Source organism: Corvus cornix, chromosome 6 (genome assembly GCF_000738735.6).
Source record: "Corvus cornix cornix isolate S_Up_H32 chromosome 6, ASM73873v5, whole genome shotgun sequence".
NCBI classification, from domain to species: Eukaryota; Metazoa; Chordata; class Aves; order Passeriformes; family Corvidae; genus Corvus; species Corvus cornix.
The window spans coordinates 356,924-378,424 of record NC_046336.1 but is presented as its reverse complement, the minus strand read 5'-3'; the positions used below and the strand labels follow the sequence as shown (position 1 = coordinate 378,424).

Genomic DNA, 21,501 nt, shown 5'->3' with positions numbered 1-21,501 from the left:
TTTCACTTGTTCAGTTGTTTTTTTTTTAAATACCGAGTGTAGTGCCCTCACTTGTATTTTGCTTTATGAATAAAAAAAGTGTTCTAGCAGTCAAGTACAGGTCTTAACTTTTTTGAGGGAGGAAATTCCATTTCTCCTGTGGCTCTGAAGTTTAAGTCAGCATGCAGGTCACCTATTAAAACTCCTCCTTGTGCCTCTGTATGTCAAAGGGGATTTGGGGAGAACATTGAGTGTGGCCAGGCTCTGCTCCACATAGTGAGACACTGGTGACCCACAATGAGACTGCTGGGGTGGGTGGCTGTGAGTGTGGTGGGAAATGTCAACTGCTGTGCTCTTCCAGGAGGGCTGGAACTGGGGAGAGACCAAGTTTTTAGTGCTGAGCTGCTCTGAAAAATGAATTCCGTTTCAAGGATGGAAACAGTTGCTATTGTTTAAACTAAATTAATGTGATGGTGAATTATTTGCTGTAGGTTTTGACAGTTTCCATAATTCTTTTCCTCTGGAATGGGCTGTAGATTGTACTGATGCCATGAGGTGGAGAACAGTTTGTCTATGTAGAAAAGTGTGGCACAGAGAAAAAATTGCAATATAGAGTCTGATTTTGCCACTTCTCTTGGTGAACAAAATCTGCTATTGTAGGAAATGGTGAGCATCTTGTAAGTATTATCTAACAATGCTTGTGATCTCTTGTGGGGGCTGCCAGCTTGGAGTGCAGTCCAACAGATGCAGCACTCTTGGAAATCTGAAATCAAATATTTTTTTATTGTGTCTGTGCTGCAAGCAGGCAGGGCAGCACCATGCCCTACTCTAGTAAAAATCATGGACAAGGAAAGGCAGAGGAATAGCAAGTTTCCCATGGCTGTCCTGTCTCCTCATGTGCCTGGAAGTAAGACATGATGTCCCAGTCTAGCAGTGTGGACTGTCTTGTGTCCGTGCTCTCCATCACCTAAATCCTGCTATTTGTATCATTCCTGATTTGCCTCTTTCTTGAACTCTGTGCTGTGGAATTGGGGGAGATGAGAGAGACATTAATGAATGAAGTCTGTTCAGGCCTGCTTTGTTGCAGTGGGGTTGCTGTAAAGGTTCTCTCTGAGCCTTCAGCTGTTGGGAGAGATTCAGCAGAGTAAGTTTTAAATGCCTGATACAGTAGTGCAAGGGTGTATTTGTTCTACACATCTGCCTTCCCTCTTTTCTCTGTTACAGCTGTGTGATTTTGAATTGTTCATGATAATTTGCAGGAATGTTTTTCTTCTAGAATGTAAAAAAAATTTGAATTGTCCATGATTATCCAGGAGCTGAGTCCCACAAGTGCATCCTTGGTCTCAGAGCCCTGTTCAGCAGCCATCTCCCTGCACAGGGTTGCTCGAGGGTGGTGGTTTCTGAGCTGCAGCCTCCATTCTCCCTCCTCATGCTGCCTGTAGGCTGTCTCTGTGTTGGGAGGCAGCAACTCCAGCCTGAGGATTGTGGGGCAGTTTCCAGCCCGAGGGAATGGCAATTATGTTGATAATCCTAAATCTCAATCCTGAATTTAAGGACAGTTTTACCCGTGCTTTTAAAATAAAATTAACATATTACAGCATAAATATGTGCTTCCAAAGCTCTCCTAGAGAAACATGTAAAACTATGTACAGCTGTCATTGTGAGTGTGTCCCCAGATCTGCAGCATTGTCCTTGTGCCATGGTAGCCAGTGATGAGTCCATTTCAGTTTCATCTCTTTCAGGTGATCAGAGGAAACTCAAGGTGGCTTTTCCCAGTGTAACCCACAATTCATTTGGGATGTTTCAAAATATGAAAAAAATTTCATGGAGAAAAAGTCAATAAAGTTGTCCTTACTTTTTCTCAGAGTTTATTGGAGCCTGAAGCCCATTTTCCTAAACAGGAAAAGAGCCATTCCAGCACCATGAGGAATGTTGATACTAGGTGAAGTGCACTTCCTTGTGACAGAGAAAAATAGAGGTGTTACCTCACTGCAAACAGGATATCTCTGAATAGTTAGGTTTAAATATACAATATTTTCCATAGTGGCTTTGAATTTCTGGAGCCACGGACACAGAATGAATTTTGGCTGCAGTAGTGTTATTGCTGGCTGGTTGTTGGGAGGTTTCCACTGGTACTTTGTGATGCCACGCATTTGGGTTTTAGTGTTGGATTGAGCCTGGTTGAATTAATGTGTCCACAACATATTTGTGGAAATGGGGTTTTGTGCTTGATTTTTTAAATTTCTTGTACTTGGAGTAGGGTTGTCTGACCCCTTAGCAGTAGCAGTGTGATCACACCAGCTGCAGAATGTTCCAGGGGAGTGCAAGCTACCCACCAGCACGGAGTCACCTCCCTTCCCAGGGCCCATCCTTGGGGCAGACTTACCCTTACTTCTAATTGTAGGGGGGGTTTTGGAGATGGAAAATAAGTTTTTCAACTGAAGATGTCTTCCCTCTGTTCCCTCCAAAGTCTGTCTTGTCAGCAGCAGTGGATGGTGAATGTTATGTAACAAAAGGGAGTGATTTTCTCTGAAACACTTTTCCTGCCTATGAGCAGGTCCCAGAGTACGTGCTCTTGCAGTGCTTGACTTGCATTTTAATTTTCAAGCATGTGCTTTTTCATGTCCAGTGTGCCAGACTGTGTATGTACAGTAGGTTGGGAAGAGTTCAGTAGTTCTGGAGAAATGTACGCATCAATTCTCTTGCTGCAGTCTTGTCTTTTATCTGAGCACAACATGGTTACAATGAGGAAAAACATTCTGGAGATGTAACTTCTAAATTGGAAGTCTCTATTCCTAGCTGTGTCTTGTGAGTAATTTTGTAGATGAGTGTAGAAGAGCAAAGTGCAATTTAATGAGTTGGGGGGGATGGGGGGGGTGAACACTTCTAGGTGTTTTGCATGTATATTTTTTTTGTTCCTTTACCTGTAGGTTTGTATATTGCTAAGCCTTGTCATTTTTGTTTTTATCTGTGAAGCTTTCTGCCAGTAGCAATTTCCCCATGAGCTTGAGAATCTCTTCAGGAGTCCCACAGGAGTGATTCTATCAACCCCAATGCAGACAATGTTTTACTGGCTCCTCAAGTTCAGGCTCAGTCATGACCTTGCTAATCCTCTGCCCAGGCCAATGGTCAGTCCTGCTGCCGGACTCGCTCAGGTTGCTGGTTTGCACCTGATTACTGGAAAAGGCTTTCCCCATCTTCTGTGTCGCATCTGTCTAGGCTGTGTTCACACACAGATCCTGTCTGGCCTGCCAGATTCAGCCTGTCAGATCCTTTGCTCTTTGTCATGTCTCTTCATTTATTTCACATTCCATTACTTTGAAGATAAGCTGCCTGACTTCATGTAAAACCCCGTGGCTTGCTCAGCCTTGCCAAGACATTTTATGTCAATAGTGGGAGACTGACTTCTGGTTGCTTGGTTTATTTGTTTTTGGCCAAAGCTTGCTGTCTTGATTGCTCTCACACTGGATTTGCCCGGAGATGTTTTTGCTCTATTGCAGAACAGAGCCTTGTGAAAATCTACAAAACTTTTAGGGGCACACTGTAAAAATTTGAGAGGAGTTGAACAGCCTGTGTCCTTGAACAACAGCCTTCTATGCTAGCATCTAGCCTGTTGAGCTCCCTGTAATCTTACATTCTTCACAGTTAATGTAATTTTAACATATATTTGCATATATAAAAAATACATATATATGTTTATAGTTAAAGAATTAATTGGGGCATAGGCTGCAGGGTGGAGTGCCTGGCACACTGGGTATGGTGTGGGGCTGGCACCCCTCTAATTCGGGATTTCACAGAGACCAGGTTCCAACACCGGGGGAGCGTGTGGTAGAGTGAAAGCTCCGATGGAAGATGCGAACAGGAGCGAAGCTGCCAAGTGTTTACCTGTGAAATGCAACATGAGAATCTGAGTCACGCTGAAGGGGGATGGAGGGTGCGATCACATGGGGAGCAGATCACAGGAGCCTTGGAGGAAAGGTGCCCTGGGGCAGTAAGTAGTGAAGCTTTGTTGTCCCAACCACGGTGGTGCTTCACATTTCTGCCATTATGTATGTAACTTCTGCAACTTATTCTTGTTTGTCCAGCTCACTGCCCTGCTCTACCCTTTGACTTGTGTGAAACTAGTCCTACTGAATATCGAGCACACGTACAAAAGATGTTTTATAAAACACAGCAAATAAATTTGCTTTTGTGTTTTACATAAAGGATGCTTTGAAAAGTAGTTTTGCAGCACCTGAGTACTTTTGAGCTGGTTGCAGCTGTGCAGTCTGTCAGATCGCTGCTCATGCTGTGAATAGAGTTTTCTTTTCACACCTGGGGCTGGAGTTTGAGGTGTTTCTGTCCTTGTCATGGGATGATCAGGGGCAGCATTGGGGGAGCTGCCAACCCCCAGCCCGGTATTATAACTGCAGCAACAAACCTTGAAATCAGGAGATCTGAGGTCTTATTCATTTACTTTCTGGTTGTTATACCTTAAAGAATGCTTGCATCATGTTTCCTAGTTTCTTTGTGTAGCCACAGAGAGAGAAATTGTGAGAAGTCACATTTTTCATGGGAATGATGTCTGAGGTACTCACCTGGCCATTGGAGTTTTCTTTAAAAAAATAATCTAAAAAGGTCTAAATCACAAACACTAAGCAAAACGTTAGAGTGCTAAAGCAGTCGATGCAGCTGTAGGAGCTGACTACACAGGCTGTACTCCCAGTAAGTGCCTGTGAAGGGTTGCGTGGCAGGAACCTTAGTTCCCGGGATTAACTCCAGCTTTGCAGGTACTTGGTTACCTTCAGCAGGTGTATTGTGAAAATGTGCTCTCACTTCTGTACTCTTCCCTTGCTGCTTGAGGTTGTGTTTGGGTTATTATGAATAAGGTTTCACTTTTCCAGGGAAAGCTGTGAGTGGCTGGGCTGAGGACCTGTGGGGCTGGGGGTGTGGGGTGGTCAGCAGAGAAGGGGGCACCAGGTAGTGTATGCTGGGTTATGTGCAGTGTGGGAGACTTCCCAAAGCAAAACAACGTGTAGGCTTTCAGAGCTGAGCAAAGTCCTCATGCTTAAAAACATAAAATGCACCAAGTGAATGTAACCATTAACATGAAGAGGAACAGTCAGGATCCCGTGAGGCTGGAGTGCTGGCAGGGTGTCTTTCTGATCTGTGCATGCTTTTGTTGCTTTGGGTATTTTTTCAAATTTATTTTCAGCAATGGTTGATTTTTATTTTTTTTTCCCCCCCCTCAAACTCAAGAGAAGCTGTGATCTCACTGTTGGTTATTCTGCGGGTTTTGTGTTAGCAGAGTGTGTTCTCCTAGCCGGGCGCCATCCAACACTGCACACTGACACTCCTCGCTGCTGTCTGCCTGATGTTTCCTTCCTTCAGAGTCTATATTTAGTGTTAAACAATATTCACTGTGGCACAGGGCTAGAGGCAGTTGGCTTTCAAGCCAAAGGAAATAGTTCTCTTTAAGGATAAGAGTGAACGAGGGGCAGGATTTCCTGTGGAAACGCACCCACAGGAGAGTTGACTTTTACTTTGAAGTTAATGGCAAAAAAGGCAAAATGAAACCCTGAAGAGTTTATATGCATAGGAATGATTTTTGGTTTTTTTTGCCTGGTGAAGGAGGCCTGGGCACAGGGAGGGGTGGGGAAGGGTCTGAGCAGGGGGGGGCTGCAGGTCTGCATCCTCGGGGATGCTCCAACCCCTGGACATGTCCCTGAGATCCTGCAGTGGGGACCTGCTGGGAGCAGGGTGGGCAGGGGCCCCCCAAATCCTGCCACCCTGACCCCCAGTTCAGGTCACAGGTAGCAGCTGTGGCAGGTGTTACTGAGCCTTTTGGCTGCTGTGTTTGCAGCCCTCAGTCATCATCCAGGGCTGGCTGGTGCTGCAGAGGGGCCGGGAGGTGTGGGAGCAGAGCGGACCTGGAGCACATCCCAGCAAGGAGGTGCCCCTGCCCTGCGTGGACACAGAGGGGCACGGACTGGCCTGCCCAGGCTGAGGGCAGTGGGGCAGCACTGGTGGGCATCACACACCTGCCTGGACAAACAGCTGGGGCCTTTCTCCTGCTTTAGCTTCTGGGGGGAGCTGAAATTCAGAAAGGAAGTGGGAAAAGAAGGATTGCTCAGTGACAGCAGTGAGTTTTGCTTCTGCCTCTCCCCCACAATGAGGAAAGCTCTGTGCACATAGCCCATTAACTAGAGGGTTTGGGGATTGAAAACTGCTTTTTGTAGCTGTCTCTTTCCAAGACGAAGTAGAAAGTGTGTTTTCAGAGGTGCTGCCCACCCTGCTCCTGAGCAGTATTGGATAGGTGTCCTTCACAGGATTGCTGAGCTGCTGCCCATCAGTGCTCAGTGCAGTGAAGGGTTTCTGGAATTCCAGAATTGCCATCAGTGCTGCCTTTTTGATGCTGTAGTAACCTCATATGAATTAATATAATGTTGCACAAATCAGTTTGGAATGCATTTTTTGTTTCATCTCATGTGTTTGTCTTCTTTCATGAAAGCTGCTAAAATTCCATTTTATGCTATAAAATGCATTTTTGTCTGAGGGGTGGGGGAACAGGAAAACATTCACTTTCAAAACATACTGTGTTTGGGATTTTTGCTTGGTTTTCCTCTGTAACAGGAGGATTAAGCCCTGGTGGTGTTACTGTAAGGTGTATACTGACTGAAATCAGAAACACTGACTGTCCATCCAATTTTTATGTGTAGAAGCCCAAGGACCTTACAACTGTGAATGGATCAATATAATAAGAGGCTCTTTTCTGTAACTGGGGCCCGGACACAATCCCTAAGATTTATATACTCAAATAAAGATGTGGTGCTATCAGCATTCCAGACGTCTAAATATCACTGTTTGGATATTGCTTGTTATTTAGGCTTCCAAATGAATATAAATGCCAGATTTAAATGTACATCTGTTTTAAAAGCAGTAGTAAAGTATCTGTGTATTTCATTTGAGATTTTGCTTCTGCTGAAGCTGGCTGGATGAAACACTTTGCAAAGGGCTGGACACATCTCTGCCAATTTATGTCCTTCTAAGCTTGCCTCTCTGCCAGACGTCTGATGGCCTTTTGTAGAAACTTAAGGGAATACTGAGGGTGTTATTTCCAGTTGCATGTATCAGTCCTGGTGCTTTGACTTCCTTGAAACTGCATCAGCAATGTTCTATTAATTGAGCAAAACTGTTTTCCTTTCAGGACTTTGTTTCTCTAAATTGTTTCTTTGGAGTTGTCCATGGTTTTGAAGATTCCTATTTCTCCTTTTATGCTTTTTTTTTTTTTTTTTTACTATAAAGAATCATCTAGATATTTTCTTCATAAATTTTTGCTCTTACAGCAACTGCATGTTAAATGCAATTGTAGCACCTAAACCTTGTTCTAGGCTATCCCAAGGGTGTAGGAGGGAAAAGGACTGGGCTCCTGAATAATCAAGGTGTCAGTAATAATATATGTGGGACAACTCACGTTTCCTGTGTTCAGTTGGTTTGTTGGTGGGTGGTTTCCCCCCTGTCCTTCCTGTGTAAAGCAAACCTGAAACCTTTGCTTTTGCTTGAGGACACCAGGTTGTGACACACAGCAGTGGAAGAGGTTGCTTCAGTGTCACCTGTCAGGAGAAGAGTCTTCAGGTCCCTTCACCCAAGCTGAGCAACCGAGGGACCACACTGCTGTTCTGGACCCTGCTGCCCTGGCCGTGCTGGTGTCCAGCCCTCCCTCAGCTACCCAGAGCTGTCTGGCATCAGTCTGTGATAGGGCAGGATTTGGCAGAGACTCATTTTCCCTCTGTGAGAAGTAATGCACTGTGAAGCAGCATTGAGTGCCCACCACTCGGCTGCCTCCTGAGCCCCAGCATGAGCAGGTGCTTTCCCCTGGGGCTCAACCCCGGGCTCTCTGTGCCATGGAGCCCTGGGCAGCCGGCTGCTCTTGGGCCCTGGTGCCTGGCTCGCTGCCCTGCGATGGGTGCGTGTGGGGGCTTTGAGCTCCCGCTGGAGGCTGTGCCTGTGGAACTTCAGATCACTCCTGATGATTCCAGAGCTGCTTCTCAGCATGAGATGCTTTGTCTCAGCTGAGCATGTTGCCATGTTTGTGGGAGCCTTGCTAGCAGAGGGTGTTACCCCACAAGAAAACCCCATCAGTTCCAAACCACCTCTGCTGGGTCAGCCTCAGCATCACCAAAACAAGGTTGGTGTTTCCATGTGGCAGCTCTGAATAAAGCTGAAAATAAGCTTTATTGGACTATAGGGCCATTGGTCAAAGATGCATTTATTACAGAAATTTGCATAGCAGCAAGCAGAAAAACCCCCACCAATCCTGAAAACCTACTCTCTGGATCAAATTGAAATTAATTTCCAAGCATCTGCCTTAGCCCTTTATTTCTGAAATAGGATGTAAACAACTCTCGTCTCCTCTGCTATCAAATACTTATATTAGATCACTGTGTATTTATTAGTGTGTTGAACTCCCCTGGGTTTCACTTGGCAGTAAATTCACAGCCGTCTTGGGACTGTGGTATTTTGGTGTGAAAGCCCTTTTTTTCTAATAGAATAGGGTGTGTCGGAGCTGTCTCACTGACAGCTCGTGCTCTCCTGGCATGTTCCTCCTGGGACTGATTCTGCAGTGATTCTGGGAAAGGCTAGGACTTTCATCCCCATAGCAGTGCCCCATCACACGGCATTTGGCTCATAAATAAGGATATATCTTCTTGGGGAAAGAACATTTATTACTCAGAGGAATTGATAGACACTGCTGCATGGCAGGGCATGCAGATCATGACCTTTAGCTCTTGAGCTTTGGGTCACAGAAGTTACTGTCTGCAAACACGAGCACTTAGATAAAATTACAACATCATCATTATTATTATTATTATTATTATTATTATTAATTTTTCTACAGAGAACATTGTACTTTATTGATTTAAGGCAATTTTTTTATACCAGCCTCCTGTTCTGCAGTTACTCCCCGAGCTGTTGGGCTCAGATGCCCAGAGCTGTAGGTGTATCAGGCTAGGAGCAGTGTGTCTGTATGGAAGGACTGTATGGAATGACCTGTGGTGCTCTCACCAGTCTGTTTACTTGTCGTGGAGAAGGCACTGGGAGTCTGTGGGATGTTCTGCTTCATGATTCCGGCACAGCCCGGCTGTGAAAAGGCCTGCAGCTGCCACAGACCACTGGATTAATAAAACATGTGGGATGTTTTCAAGCCTCCATAAAACAGCCTGCAGGAAGAACCATTTGGATCACTGGCCTTTAGTTGCTGGGAGATGCAAGTCAGGATGGTGCTGCTCCCCATGCGTGTTTCTGTACCATGTAGATTTAAAAGAACAGTTGTAGGTACCCCCCGTTCAACCTGGGGGAGTTTTAAAGGTTTCACTTCACACAAATGCAGAAAGAAGCCCCACAAATACACAGGACAGACCACAGTGGTGGTTGTGAGTGTGAATGTTGCCAGAGATCTATTTTATTTATCCACATGCAAGAGCAGATTTATTTGATTTAAACTCTTTCCGTTTTCCCTGTGTCGTTCCAAAATCAGGATACAAAGCAATGGAAAACCTGAGTGTATTAATGTGGTTAATCTTGCTATTTGCTAACAATTATAGTTTGTGTAGTGTTGGATTAACTCTTGTTAATGCTCTTAACATTCTGGTTATTCAAATATCCAGGAGCTTTTAAGCTTTCAGTAAGATGTCAGTAATAGAAGTTAAATTTGAAGCACATGGGCAGTTCACTGGGGTCAGGAGATTCAAGATTCTGGACTTCTCTAATTCCAGTCTTTGCAGTTACTTGTAAATCATTACTCAGCAGTAGTAACCGCCCTGTGCTTGTGCCTGTCTGGGTTTATCCTGTGTGGGGGCTGTGGAGAGGGATCAGCCTGTAGGGGCTCTGCCCTGGCTCCTGTTGTGTTGTGTGCCCAGGGACAGGCTGAGCTCACCGTGTGCCAGAAGATAAACAGTGTCTGTGTGCTACATACCTGCGGAAAACATGGTGGTTAAACACAGTTTAACTTCATGTTTTAAGGGTGTGTCTGCCTGTATGTTAGACCTGTGTAAGCCTGATCACGTTGCCATCAGATCTACTGAATTATTTTCTACACCAGGAATTCTGAAAGTCTGGAGCTCTTGTTGCTCCATCTCAGTATAATTTAGTGTAATGTTTAAGAAAATTACCTGTTATGTAAACTCTACTAAAAATGTGTATCTTCAATTAACTGTTCTGTGGGAATGTTATAATTGAAAGCTGAGCTCCATTAGTGCTGAGAGAAGTATTTTTCTTTTGTTCTGTGATGCTGGATTAGCCGAGAAAGGAAAGGACAGATATTAATACTTCGTTTGGAATATTGTAGAATCACAGATGGATTGGGTTGGAATGGACCTTAAAGATAATTTCATTCCACCCATCTGCCATGGCAGGGACACCTCCCACTGTCCCAGGCTGCTCCAAGCCCCAATGTCCAGCCTGGCCTTGGACACTTCCAGGGATCCAGGGGCAGCCCCAGCTGCTCTGGGCACCCTGTGCCAGGGCCTGCCCACCCTCCCAGGGAAGAATTTCTCCTAAATATCCCATCTAACCCTGCCCTCTGGCAGTGGAAGCCATTCCTGTCACTCCAGGGCCTTGTCCACAGTCCCTCTCCAGCTCTCTTGGAGCCCCTTTAGGTACTGGAAGGGGCTCAAAGGTCTCCCTCTGTGAACGTCTGTGTGCTGATACACCTACACGTGCACTGTTCCCAAGTCAACTGCCTTACTTGGCTTCATTCCTCTGCATACATGGATAGTGTGGCATTATGAAGGAAAAGAGGAAATGTTTGCTCTTCTTTTTCTGTTTTTTGTTTGCCTTCTTTTCAGTCCATGACTAGAGGGACTCTGGGATCACCATTTAAGACATTATTTGCCCATTTAAGACATCATTTGACATAAATGATACAGCAGAGAAAAGAGGATCCACCTCTGTGGATGGAGCTATCTTACAGATTATCAAGTAGCTCGTATTCTATAAAAATAGAGTTTTATCAATTATTAGGCTGTGTTGGCTAATTACCAGTCTCTGCCAGTTAAGGCACACATGAAAAGTGAGGGTCTGGAGCAGTGTGAGGCATTTTCCCTCCTACTCCCCTTGGTGACTAGGAATGAGTTTCCCAGTGCTTGGCAGTCAGCACTTGTAACAGGCTCAGCTGTGCCCAGGGGGCCTGGATGGGGCACGTCCCAGCCACCTCCACCTCCCCAGGGCTACTGGCTGCCCCTCTGTGAAGAAAAGGCAGCCCACTGCACTGCCGTGCTTCCTTTCTGCATGCCAGCTGCTGATTGAGATGCTCAGTGAAAGGTGTCCTGGGGAACAGCGCTGGCACAGCTGGACACTGGTCCCTTTGAGCCCAGTCTTCTGTAGAGTTCCCAGGCCTGTGCTGCAGCTCAGGCCTGTCCTGCAGCTCTGCCACTGAGGAAATGGGCATAAATGTCTTAGGAATGAGTCGCAGAACTGGAGTCTTGATAAGTAATAGCACTTCCATCCCTGGAAGTGTTGAAGGCCAGGTTGGACAAAGCTTGGAGCACCTTTGGTGTCCCTTCCCATAGCAAGGGTGTGGAAGAAGATGAGCTTTAAAGTCCTCTCCAACCCAAACCATTCCATGACTCCATGATTTTGTATAAATTCTTTTTAGGGCTGTGCGTGGCACTGATGGTTAACCCCTGCAGAAGGGCTGTGGCGGTGTCCTGCTGAGCTCCTGCCATGTGCCATACCTGGTGCTGGCTCTAAAGCTTCATAGCCACAAGGTACTTGGAGTGCAGTTTTGATCTTTCTACTTGGGTGTTAAAAATACTGTGTTACAAACTTGGGTATTGTATGTGATTGATGAACTTCCTGAGATTTCGTTGTTCTTATGAATGGCAGATTGCTTTTAGTCACTGCCCTGAATCATCATGTGTTAGATGCAAACATTGTTTATGCTGAATTAGGTGACCAATTTCAAGTTTGTCATGTGTACTTCACTTTTTCCATTGGTAATGAGTACTTTTCTGTTTATATTTTTTCCTTTCCTATTTTCTTTGAGGGCTATTCTTGAGTGGACCTTGTTCCTTTGTCTCCACAGTTTAGGTGGGCCTCCTGAATATCCACATTGAGAACCTGAGACAGAGCTGCTCTTTGGGGCAGGAAAGAAAATTCATGATCCTGTTAAACAAGCAGCGTGTTTGTGGTGTTCCCTCCTCTCTGTCTTGCCCTGCCTGCAGGGAGCTGCTGGTCACCCTCCTGGTACCCTCAGGTCACCCTCTCCTGCCACTTGCACCCACTGGGCACAAGGTTGCAGGAGACTCTCTACACTCCAGCCCCCAAATTAAACTAAATTGGGGATGCTTTTACTGACAGATGTTCTTTATTAAAAAGCATTTGTTGTTCTAACTCATTTTTTCACTTCCTTGCCCAGAGGAGGTTTGTTTTACATGGGTTCAGTGCTTGTGCTGGGCCTCTGTCCTATCCAGGGGCTGCTCCGAGGCTCCTCGGCAAGGGCTTCTTGGGGCTAGCAGAGTTTTGGTGGCTTTAAGCACTATTATGCCATCAGCCTCATCTGCTGAAGCTGCTGAACTAGGGCTTGTTTCAGCTGCTGCTCGTAAGCTGCCTGCTCCCAGCCTTGCTTTTGGGGGCATCTGTGTGATTCTTTGGTTGTTTTAGAGTCTTATAACATGTAAGATTGGTCAGTGAGGTTCTCGAGGGTTTGAAAGATCTTGTCCAGATTGGAGTCCTGACAGCACATGCTACCATTACTGTGTAGAAGTTAAAAATAGGTGACTCTTTTCCCCTCCCCTGTCCTGTGTTGTTTGAGGTGCGGCTAATTATGGTGGTGGTATGAACTATAACATATATATGTTACACACACATGCACATACATGTTTGTCTTTGCATCCAGATCTTTCGAGGCGGTAGGGACTTGCTTCCTCTCCCTTGCTTCGGTTACATTATTCCTCATGTTTCCCTCAGATGTGGCCAGAGGAGCTAATAAACATGTCACTGTTTGTTGTTACTGTTTTAGGCTGCATTTCCTATGCTTAAGAGAGGGCTGCTGTGTTCAGAATTCAGCATCCCTGGCTGGGCAGGGCTATCTCTTGGTGTCTCTTACAGTCTGGGGACAGGTGGTTTTGGTTGTTTCAAGAGGCGCTGGTTTCTCCTGTGTACGCAGACACCAGCTCATAGACAGCTTCCGTTATTCTGAAACACAGAGCCCTAAGAACAGGCAGCAGATGCTGAGTGTCTTTCTCTCAGCTTGTGATGTGTTTTGGCAGGGAGCTCAGGCCCTTTTCGCCGCTGTTTCTGCTGGAGCCGGGCGGCCCCGCCGCAGCCGTCCCCCGGCCCGGCTCCCGGCGGAGCTGCCGCCCGTGTTCTCCGCGTTACCGCACAGGAAGCCGGCACTGCTTCGGTTTCTCTTTGTATTCCCACCGTGTATTGTGTCTTGATTTAGAGCCACTCGCAGGAAAGGAGATCAGCCGAAAAGGTCAACAGCTAGGGTTTACTGTGTTTCCAGTAGCTCCCGGGCCGTGAGCAGTGCAGGTCAGATGGGAGAGCACCGGGACTCCGGTCCTTTCACAGCAGCAGCGAGCCTGGGGCCGGCCCGGCTCTGTCCCGCGGGGCAGCGCGTCCGCAGTGTGTCCTGGCTGATGTACCCCTGCCCTTGAGCGCTGCCACCCTCCCGGGAGGGGCAAAGGCTTTGCCTGCGGGCACGCCAGTCCCGCTCCCTCGGGCACCGACTGTCTTTGCTCCTCCTGTTCGGGCAGCCGCTGTCCCGTGTCACAGTGTCATGGGCAGCAGGACCTTCCTCATCCTCTCCCGTCAGGCGCCGCTTTACCCAGCGCTACCTTCTGGCTTTTGTTCCTCCGTTTTGTTCCTCCTGGTTCGGCGTCGCACGAGGCACTGCTTTGCTCTGCCTGGGAGTAAAATGGCCTTAAACTGCTCAGTGACAGACGCGTGTGCCCAACCCCCTGTCCTTCAGTCTGCGTTAATGAGATTGTGTTGTGTTTCTTCTCCACTGCACCTGTTCCTTGATCCTGGTGACTGTCACGGGGTGTAACGGCACCAGGATGGGACTCTTCTCTTTCTGCTGCTCCTTGGGAAAGCTGTGGGCTTTCAGAAATGCTGAACTAAGGGACACCACAGTTGCGTTTGTAAGTTGTTTGTGCAAATGCATGGAATAAAGACACAGTGTTTAAGTAAAAGTTTGGACTTTGAAGAATCTGCACTTTTCCTTAGATATTTTTTTTGAACTCATAATTCTAGATTTCCTGTTTGGTCCTGGTTGGTTTGTCTACATTGGCTTTGAAATGTTGTGAACTCATAATGCGAACAGAACGTGCAGATTGTAATATTTTTGTTTGTCAATTAAGAGTGTAAAGTTGGTACAAAACACCACATTAATAGCAGCCAGCTTATGGGGGGGTTCATCATCTGTGTAGTTCAACAGAGCATAGCAACAGGGGTGCTTACAAGTCTATTTGAAAATAAAAATTAAACCCAGTGGATCTTTGAATACAAATGTCTAAAGGATGCCAGTAAACTTACAAAGACAAATAACAGATAAAAAATATTGATCAAAAAATCTTAATGTAAATAATTCTGTTGAAACAAGTGTGATGGTCAGTCATGTTGATGGACTCAAAAGAAGTTTTTGAGTAAGCCTGTTTCTGGTCAAACAGAACTTGATCAAAAGTTTTGCTTTTCATTAAATAAGTAGAAAACCAAGTATAGTAAAGGCAGGGAAAAATAGCCTGTATTTCATATTTTTCTTTATGTGTCTTGAAGGTAAAGATGAAAAGGCTCTGGGTCCTGCGTGGAACTGCACCCTAAGAGTCTGACTGCAGCAGGGCCTGGGTGGTGCTGTGGGATGCCAGGAGACTTTCGGAGCTCACACAGGGTTCCAGTGATCCCTCAGCCTGTGTTGGGCTCTTGGGGCTGTTTCAATCAGGCATGTAAAAATTGAGGTTGTTTGTTCCTTGTCTGTTCAGACGGTGTGCAGAATCCAAGTGGCCAGTTGTCCTCTGATTCGTTTTGGAGCTTAGTTTTCACAAAGCAAATCAAGATTCTTTTCGTTTTAGCTTAAAAAATGAGCCTATTCTTTGCTAAAAATAAACTTCACAAAATAGAACCTGCTTTCTATAATTCATCGTCTTTCTTCTATTTCCCTCTGAACAAAGCTGCAAAGAAATTTTCCAGGCTGTTAAATTAGTTTCATTTAGTTCTTTTCTCTTTTTCCTTTTGAATGAAAGGCTCCTTACCCTGTCTAAATATATATTCTCTCTCTCATTTTTTTTGAAAAGACTCCTTCCCCATCTGCGTATATTTTTGCAACAAGCTTAAAGCTTTCCTGTTGGCTGCTGAGTATAATTTTGTATGAAATAGAAACACTGGGGAGAAGAGAGACTACTTGTATGATCGATTTGAAAAGCCACTTGTTTTCAGGCTATTACCAGCTCATGTGGTGTCCATGTGTTCACAAGCTGACTGGTTTTTCTTATAAGCCTGACCATTACAGTGACCAGTGTGACATAAATAGACTTCAAGTGGAAACTCGTAATGAAAAGAGATCGTTTTACTGGGATTTGGAATTCCAGGAAAAGGTCAAAACTGCTTTTAATTGAAGGGAGCAGCGCATGCGGAACGCATGTCCTGGTTTTTTAATATGGATCCCACGTGGTGTTGCTGTCTGGAAGTTGTGCTTGTTTGAGGGGAAGAGTTTCTTTTGAGAAGGGTTTCTATTTGTAGCTCTGTGGAGTCAAAATGTGTGCCTGAAGGGTAGGATGAAACCAGAGCCGTGGTCCTCCAAGCACACTGGGGTGTTTGCTGAGCTCAGCCTGAAGAATGGCAGAGTTTGGTGTGTGTTTGAGGAGCAGCCTGTGCTTGAAGTGGGTAAATAACCCTGAGGAATCCATGCTGACCAGACTTGGTGTTTGCAGGCAGGAGGATGGGCACAGGGCAGAGCAATCTGGGGCTCTGAGTTGCAAGGGCAAGGGAGGAAGGTGGGGAAAAAAGAGCATTGGGCACTTGGGAGAGACACCTGGAGCAGAGAAGGCTCTGGGGAGACCTTACGGCTCCTTTCAGCAACAAGAGAGCTGGAGAGGGACTTTGGACAAGGGCCTGGAGAGACAGGACAAGTGGGAATGGCTTCCCACTGCCAGAGGGTAGGGTGAGATGGGATGTTGGAAAGGTCTTCCCTGTGAGCATGGTGAGACCCTGGCACAGGCTGCCCAGATAAGCTGTGGCTGCCCCATCCCTGGCAGTGTCCAAGGGTGGACAGCACTTGAGGCAACCTGGTCTGGTGGAAGGTGTCCCAGCCTGTGGCAGGGGGTGGAACTGGATGATCTTTAGGGTCCCTTCCAACCCAAACCATTCTATAGTTCTAGGTACTCCAAACAAAGTGTTAATGTCTGTAAGTGTTTTGCTTTCTTTTGCCTCTCCTGCTTGCTATTTGGTGGATCCCCTGAGAGCACGAGCTGAAGCTGCCCTGTGGGCAGAGGAGAAGGACTGGATTTAACTAGCTGGAGCAGAGCTGGAGGTGGGGATAGCCAGAAAGAAAGAGACTGATAAAGTGGGGTTTGGATTAGTGAGGGGGGAGAAATTGGTTCATCGGTGAATGGGTATTAAAGGATTTAGCATCAAAGAGGACAGGGAAAAGAGTAATTTCCATTATGTTACAAAAAGAATGAGATAATTTAATGAAGGACAGAGTGTGGAGAGAAAGGATAGGAAGAAGGCCAAAGTCTATGAGAGACATGAAATATAATGTGCCTATTTTTAGACAGAAAATAAGAGGAAGATAATTTATCTTTCTACTTGATTGTTATCTCCAGTCCTTCAAAACTTCAAATAGTTCCATTTATGTGAGGTGGCTGGAGAGGAGTCTGAGGCAGAGGGCTAAGTTACGGAACTGTACCACAGAGTGGTAAAAATGGAAAGAAAGGATGTGGTTGTGCCATAGGAGGGAGTGCTGGAGGAGGGTGCAGCAGTGGGAGCCAGCAGGGCCCTTCCTGCAGGCGGGTGGGTCCCTCTGGGCAGTGAGGTGGCAGCCCGAGCTGTGGGTGGGCAGCTGAGGGCCAGTCACAGCAGCCACAGGATCACAGGGGCCAGGGCAGGGCGAGTCCGTGTTGGCAGCCCCAGAGACCTCCTTAGCACCTTCTCTCCTGGATACAGAAGAACTTAATGGGCATCTTCCAGTACCGCTTCTCCTGCTCCAGTTTTTGTTTCTGTCATGACCTCTTCAAAACTTCCTGTGTCTATGGGATCCCAGAAGGAATGAATCTGCATGTGAGAGCCTTGTTCAGCAGCTCTTTGTGTTATTTCATTGGGCTTTTGCCACTTGCTGTCTGTGTGTCAGGGAATCCGTTCTGAGCCGTGATGATCAGTCGACCTCTCCCTTCTCACCCGCGACAGCGCAGTTAACAGCCCCTCATGGAATTAACTTGTTCAAATTCAGCTGCTTGGAGCTGCAGCCTGTGTTTGGCACTGTGTCTCCATGCTGTCACCTTGGGGGCAGGACAGGACACAGGGCAGTGCCCCTCAGTCCTGACGGGGAAGGGGCCTGACTCCGCAGCTGCCCCCAGGCCCTCAGCCTCACACCTCTCTCCAACATCCCTGCCCCTGTGAGCACTCCTGACCGTACCGCTGTGCTATTTTTGTTGTGTAGTTTGGATGAAGAGAAAATAAGGAAATGGGGAGGGTCCTACATCTTTTGGTGACTTGCTTCATCTCGTTGTACCTGGCTTGGTTCTGGAATTATTTTCATAAATCACTTTGCCCAGAGCCTTTGCTCTCACTGTTAATTAGCTTGATGGGTCTCACAGGAGTCAGGTGTGGGCTGTCCAGGCCATTGGTGGGATGGTGACTGTTCTTCCCAAGCAGAAGTTCTCGGTGCACCTGAGCACAGTGCACAGCAGCTCCACAGGGGACATCTGCTGTGGCTCCCAGGTAGTGACTGCTAGGGTTAAAAATAAAAAGATGATAAAGCCTTTTTTAAAAACAAACAAATAAAACCCAAATGTCAGAGCACTTTCTCCCATGAGAACCTATTTGCAGGCTACTCCTGTCTGCAGAAATCTAGGAGCTGGCAGAGACCATAACAACAGAATGTGGCAGCAGGAGTGCTATTGGTAGCTTTGATTTTATTGTTACTTGTAGCTCACACTGAAAATCCATTCCTGGTCTGCCTTTAAATGGTAGCTGCTATGGGTTTGTTTCATGTAGGTTTGAGATCTTGAATTGTTTAGGGAGCTCTGGGTTTTCTATATGTATTTGTATCTCCTCCAGTGGGAGGTGGGGGTGGATAGAGGGGTGCTCCATTTATAGTCTCTTGTCGTGCAAGGATCTCATATAATGAGGCTCTGAGGGACCTTCTCATTCTCTACAGCTCCCTGGCAGGAAGGTGGATCCACATGAGGGTTGATGTCTTCTCCCAAGTAACAAGTGACAGAACAAGAGGAAACGGCCTCAAGTTGCAAATAGGAGGTTTAGCTTGAATAGTAGGGTAAATTCCATCTCCAAAAGGACTGTCCAGCCGGGGCAGTGGTGGAGTTCCCATCCCTGGAGGGATTTAAGAGCCATGTGGATGTGGCAATTGGGGATGTGGGTTTGCAGTGCTGGGGGAACAGCTGGAATCGATGATCTTGGAGGTCTCATCAAACCCAAACAATTCTCAGGTTCCCTCAGTCAACAGTGATGCTCGTCTCATCTCCAGCTGGGCAGTGGAGGCAAAAGAAGCAAGTGTGTCCTTGACTTTCCTCTCTGAACCATTTATGTCAATGTTAGGTTATTCCTAAAACTCAAGAGATCCCCAGAACATCTTGTGACTGTCAGAAATAAAATGAAAAGGAGTGAGGAGTGCGTGGGTTGTTTTTTATTTAACACTGAATTGCCTATTGCTGGCTGAGGCCACACTTTGGTTTCAATGTCAGTGCCCAGTACTGCCAGACTTGTGCTGGGCCCCTACGCCGAGCTCTAATGGGAAGTGTCATGATCCCCAAGGTCCTGTTTTCTTGATGGTTTGAATCTTTTGAGTTAGATCCTACATATACCATATACAAAGTTTGTTCCCAGGTCATACCTATTTTGTAGAGTGATTAAAAAAAACCCCATCACTAAATCCTGTGCCCTCCTACCTAACTTGAGCCTGAAGTCAGCTCGAAATCACTGCAGCTCCTGCTTTGCTTGGTTTCTTCTTGTTACTGCTGTTACAAAAGCAACAGCCTTTACTGCTCCTCAGTGGGTTGTCTCACTGCATTCAGGACAAGTGGAAGAAGAGTTAAGCTGCTAAACAAGCAGTTTGTGGCGGACATTTCTCGTGGGTCTATTGTATTGCCTGCCCAGTGGCCACAGGGTTTATCTGTGCTGGCAGCTGAGCTGTGCCAGCTGGCCCAGGGGAAGGGCACAGATGGGAGAAAAGCATGTTTTGCTCTCCATATGTATTAATTTAAGCTGTCCCTGAGCTTGGGCCAGGGTTCAAGCCCTGCACCCAGAGCAGGGTCTTTGATGGGGAATGTGGGTAAGGGGCATTGCTCAGAAAAATAATTGTTCCTAAGGAAAGGAAATTTCACCTTCTTGACCAATGAGGTCTCAATTCTGGAATTATTAAGGAGTGAATAGCAAAAGGGAGGTGACAGATAGTACAGGACGATCATGGTGCCTCAGCTTTCACAAACTCTTGCAGACACTTCAGGCTCGCAGAACTGGGTGACTGTTACAGCCTTACAAATGGTTATAGCTACCCATGGGCAAACCTTCCTGCAACAATCAGAAGGTATAAAGTTCAAAGTTGTATCCAGCTATTTGAAAGCAACACCCTTGATGGGAGAATAGAGCAGAACAGACGTTTTGTGCCTATGTGTTTGCCTATGGGCAGTTGGTGTCAGAGCAGTTTGTAAGGGATGAGGTGTCTCTCTGGTTTTCAGTTTGGTATGTTCTGCTGCCTCCCACCAACACTGGATGTTCCTGCCACTGCTCTGAGAAGGAAGTCTAATTTGTGTTGTTATTCCCCCCTAGGATGCAAAAATTATCCAGAAGCCTTGTTATTGAACATAAAGCTCAATAAATCCATTCTCTCCCTCTGTGATCGTGTCTAGGCTGGGATCTGTTGCTGAAAGGACAGAACTTTGCACTTACTGCAGTCTTGCTGCTTCAGTTTTCATAACTTCTGTAGCAATCTGGAAATGCTTCTCCCAGTTTGTCCTTGGCAGGAGGTCAGATGGGTTGGAGCATCCCCAAAAGCACTGTCATTCCTCTGAACCAACTTGTTTGAAGTAAATCTGGGTCACTTGAAGCTCAGGTGGTGGGAGCTGGGTGTGGGCAGGTTGGTGAAGTTTCTGATCCCCAGGTGATGAATGTGCCCTTCTAACGGGACATAGTTCAACGTGTCATTGCCTGATAAACATGTGTGGGTACAAATGCTGTGCAGCCATATACAAAATGCACCTTTTTGGTGAGAATCAGAGGGGACTCGGGAATGAAAGGGTGAGGTCTGTCCAGTGGCATTATGGAGGAACATCCTCGTGTTTGTACTTTTTACTTTAATTGTGAAAAAGTTCCCTTCTCGAATGCACTGAGGAAAGCAATAGTATCATGATATTGTTGTAAAAATAGATTACTCTTACTCTTAATTAATTTTAGCCTTTTGTTTTTCAGCCAGAAAATTTACAGAAGAATTGGCTTCGGGAATTTTATCAGGTAAGGTAAAGCTTTTCTCACAGAATTCTGTGCATCTTTGTTTATTGGTCTAATTAGTAATGTCAGGATCTTTTGCTTTGTGAAGTGAAATCACTATTTTATGGTAAAAAACAGCCCTGAAAAATATGTCTCTTTCTGGATTTCTGAGTAATCATAAAAATTCAGCATATAAGCACAATTGGTTCTTATAGACAATCCTCTGCCTGAAAAATAAGTTGAGGTTTTATAAAATTGACTTTAGTTTGGCATGAAATGGTCTTTTAAGTCTACTGAGTAAGATACATATTTGAGTATTAAAAAAAAAAAAATCTGTTGGGAAGTCCAGTTTACCTTAAAATTGAAATATGACAATTTTGGGCATTGGTTTGCAATAAATCAGTCCTGTGTCGTCTCTTTCTTAACAATTTTCTTGTTTGGTAGTGTGAAAATATTGACACTGAACCCATGTTATAGAATGTGCTGTAACCTTCTGCTGTGAGGATTTTTTTAAAGTATAAAAGCCCCTCTCACACATTGTGTTATTGTAGTAGAGACTTGTTGAACTTGCAGACTTCATGCAGAAATACAGCAATAAGCAACAGGAAATTAACACTGCTGGGACATAGAGGTGTCATCCCTGGGAGGCAGCGTGAGAGCTGGTGTCACTGCTGACAGAACTGAGGGAGTCTTGAGATTCACAGAGTCCCACAATGGTTTGCATTGGAAGGGACCTTAAAGACCATCTACTTCCACACCCTGCTAGGGGCAGGGACACCTTTCACTAGACCGGGTTGTTCCAAGCCCTGGCTGACCTGGCCATGGAAAAGTGGCACCTGGTACTGAAGGGCCACAGGATTCCTTTATCCAGTTCTACAT

General features: G+C 45.9%; 1 protein-coding gene across 4 annotated transcripts in view; it reads left to right on the top strand.

The window, feature by feature from the left end:
• Positions 1–21,501, top strand: part of INPP5A (inositol polyphosphate-5-phosphatase A) — a 193,120-nt gene that overhangs the window by 25,541 nt on the left and 146,078 nt on the right. For all 4 annotated transcript variants that reach the window (XM_039553867.1, XM_039553866.1, XM_039553870.1 and 1 more), the window contains exon 2: positions 20,605–20,646. In XM_039553867.1, the coding sequence (XP_039409801.1) occupies positions 20,605–20,646 (42 nt within the window). The remainder of the gene's footprint in view (positions 1–20,604; positions 20,647–21,501) is intronic.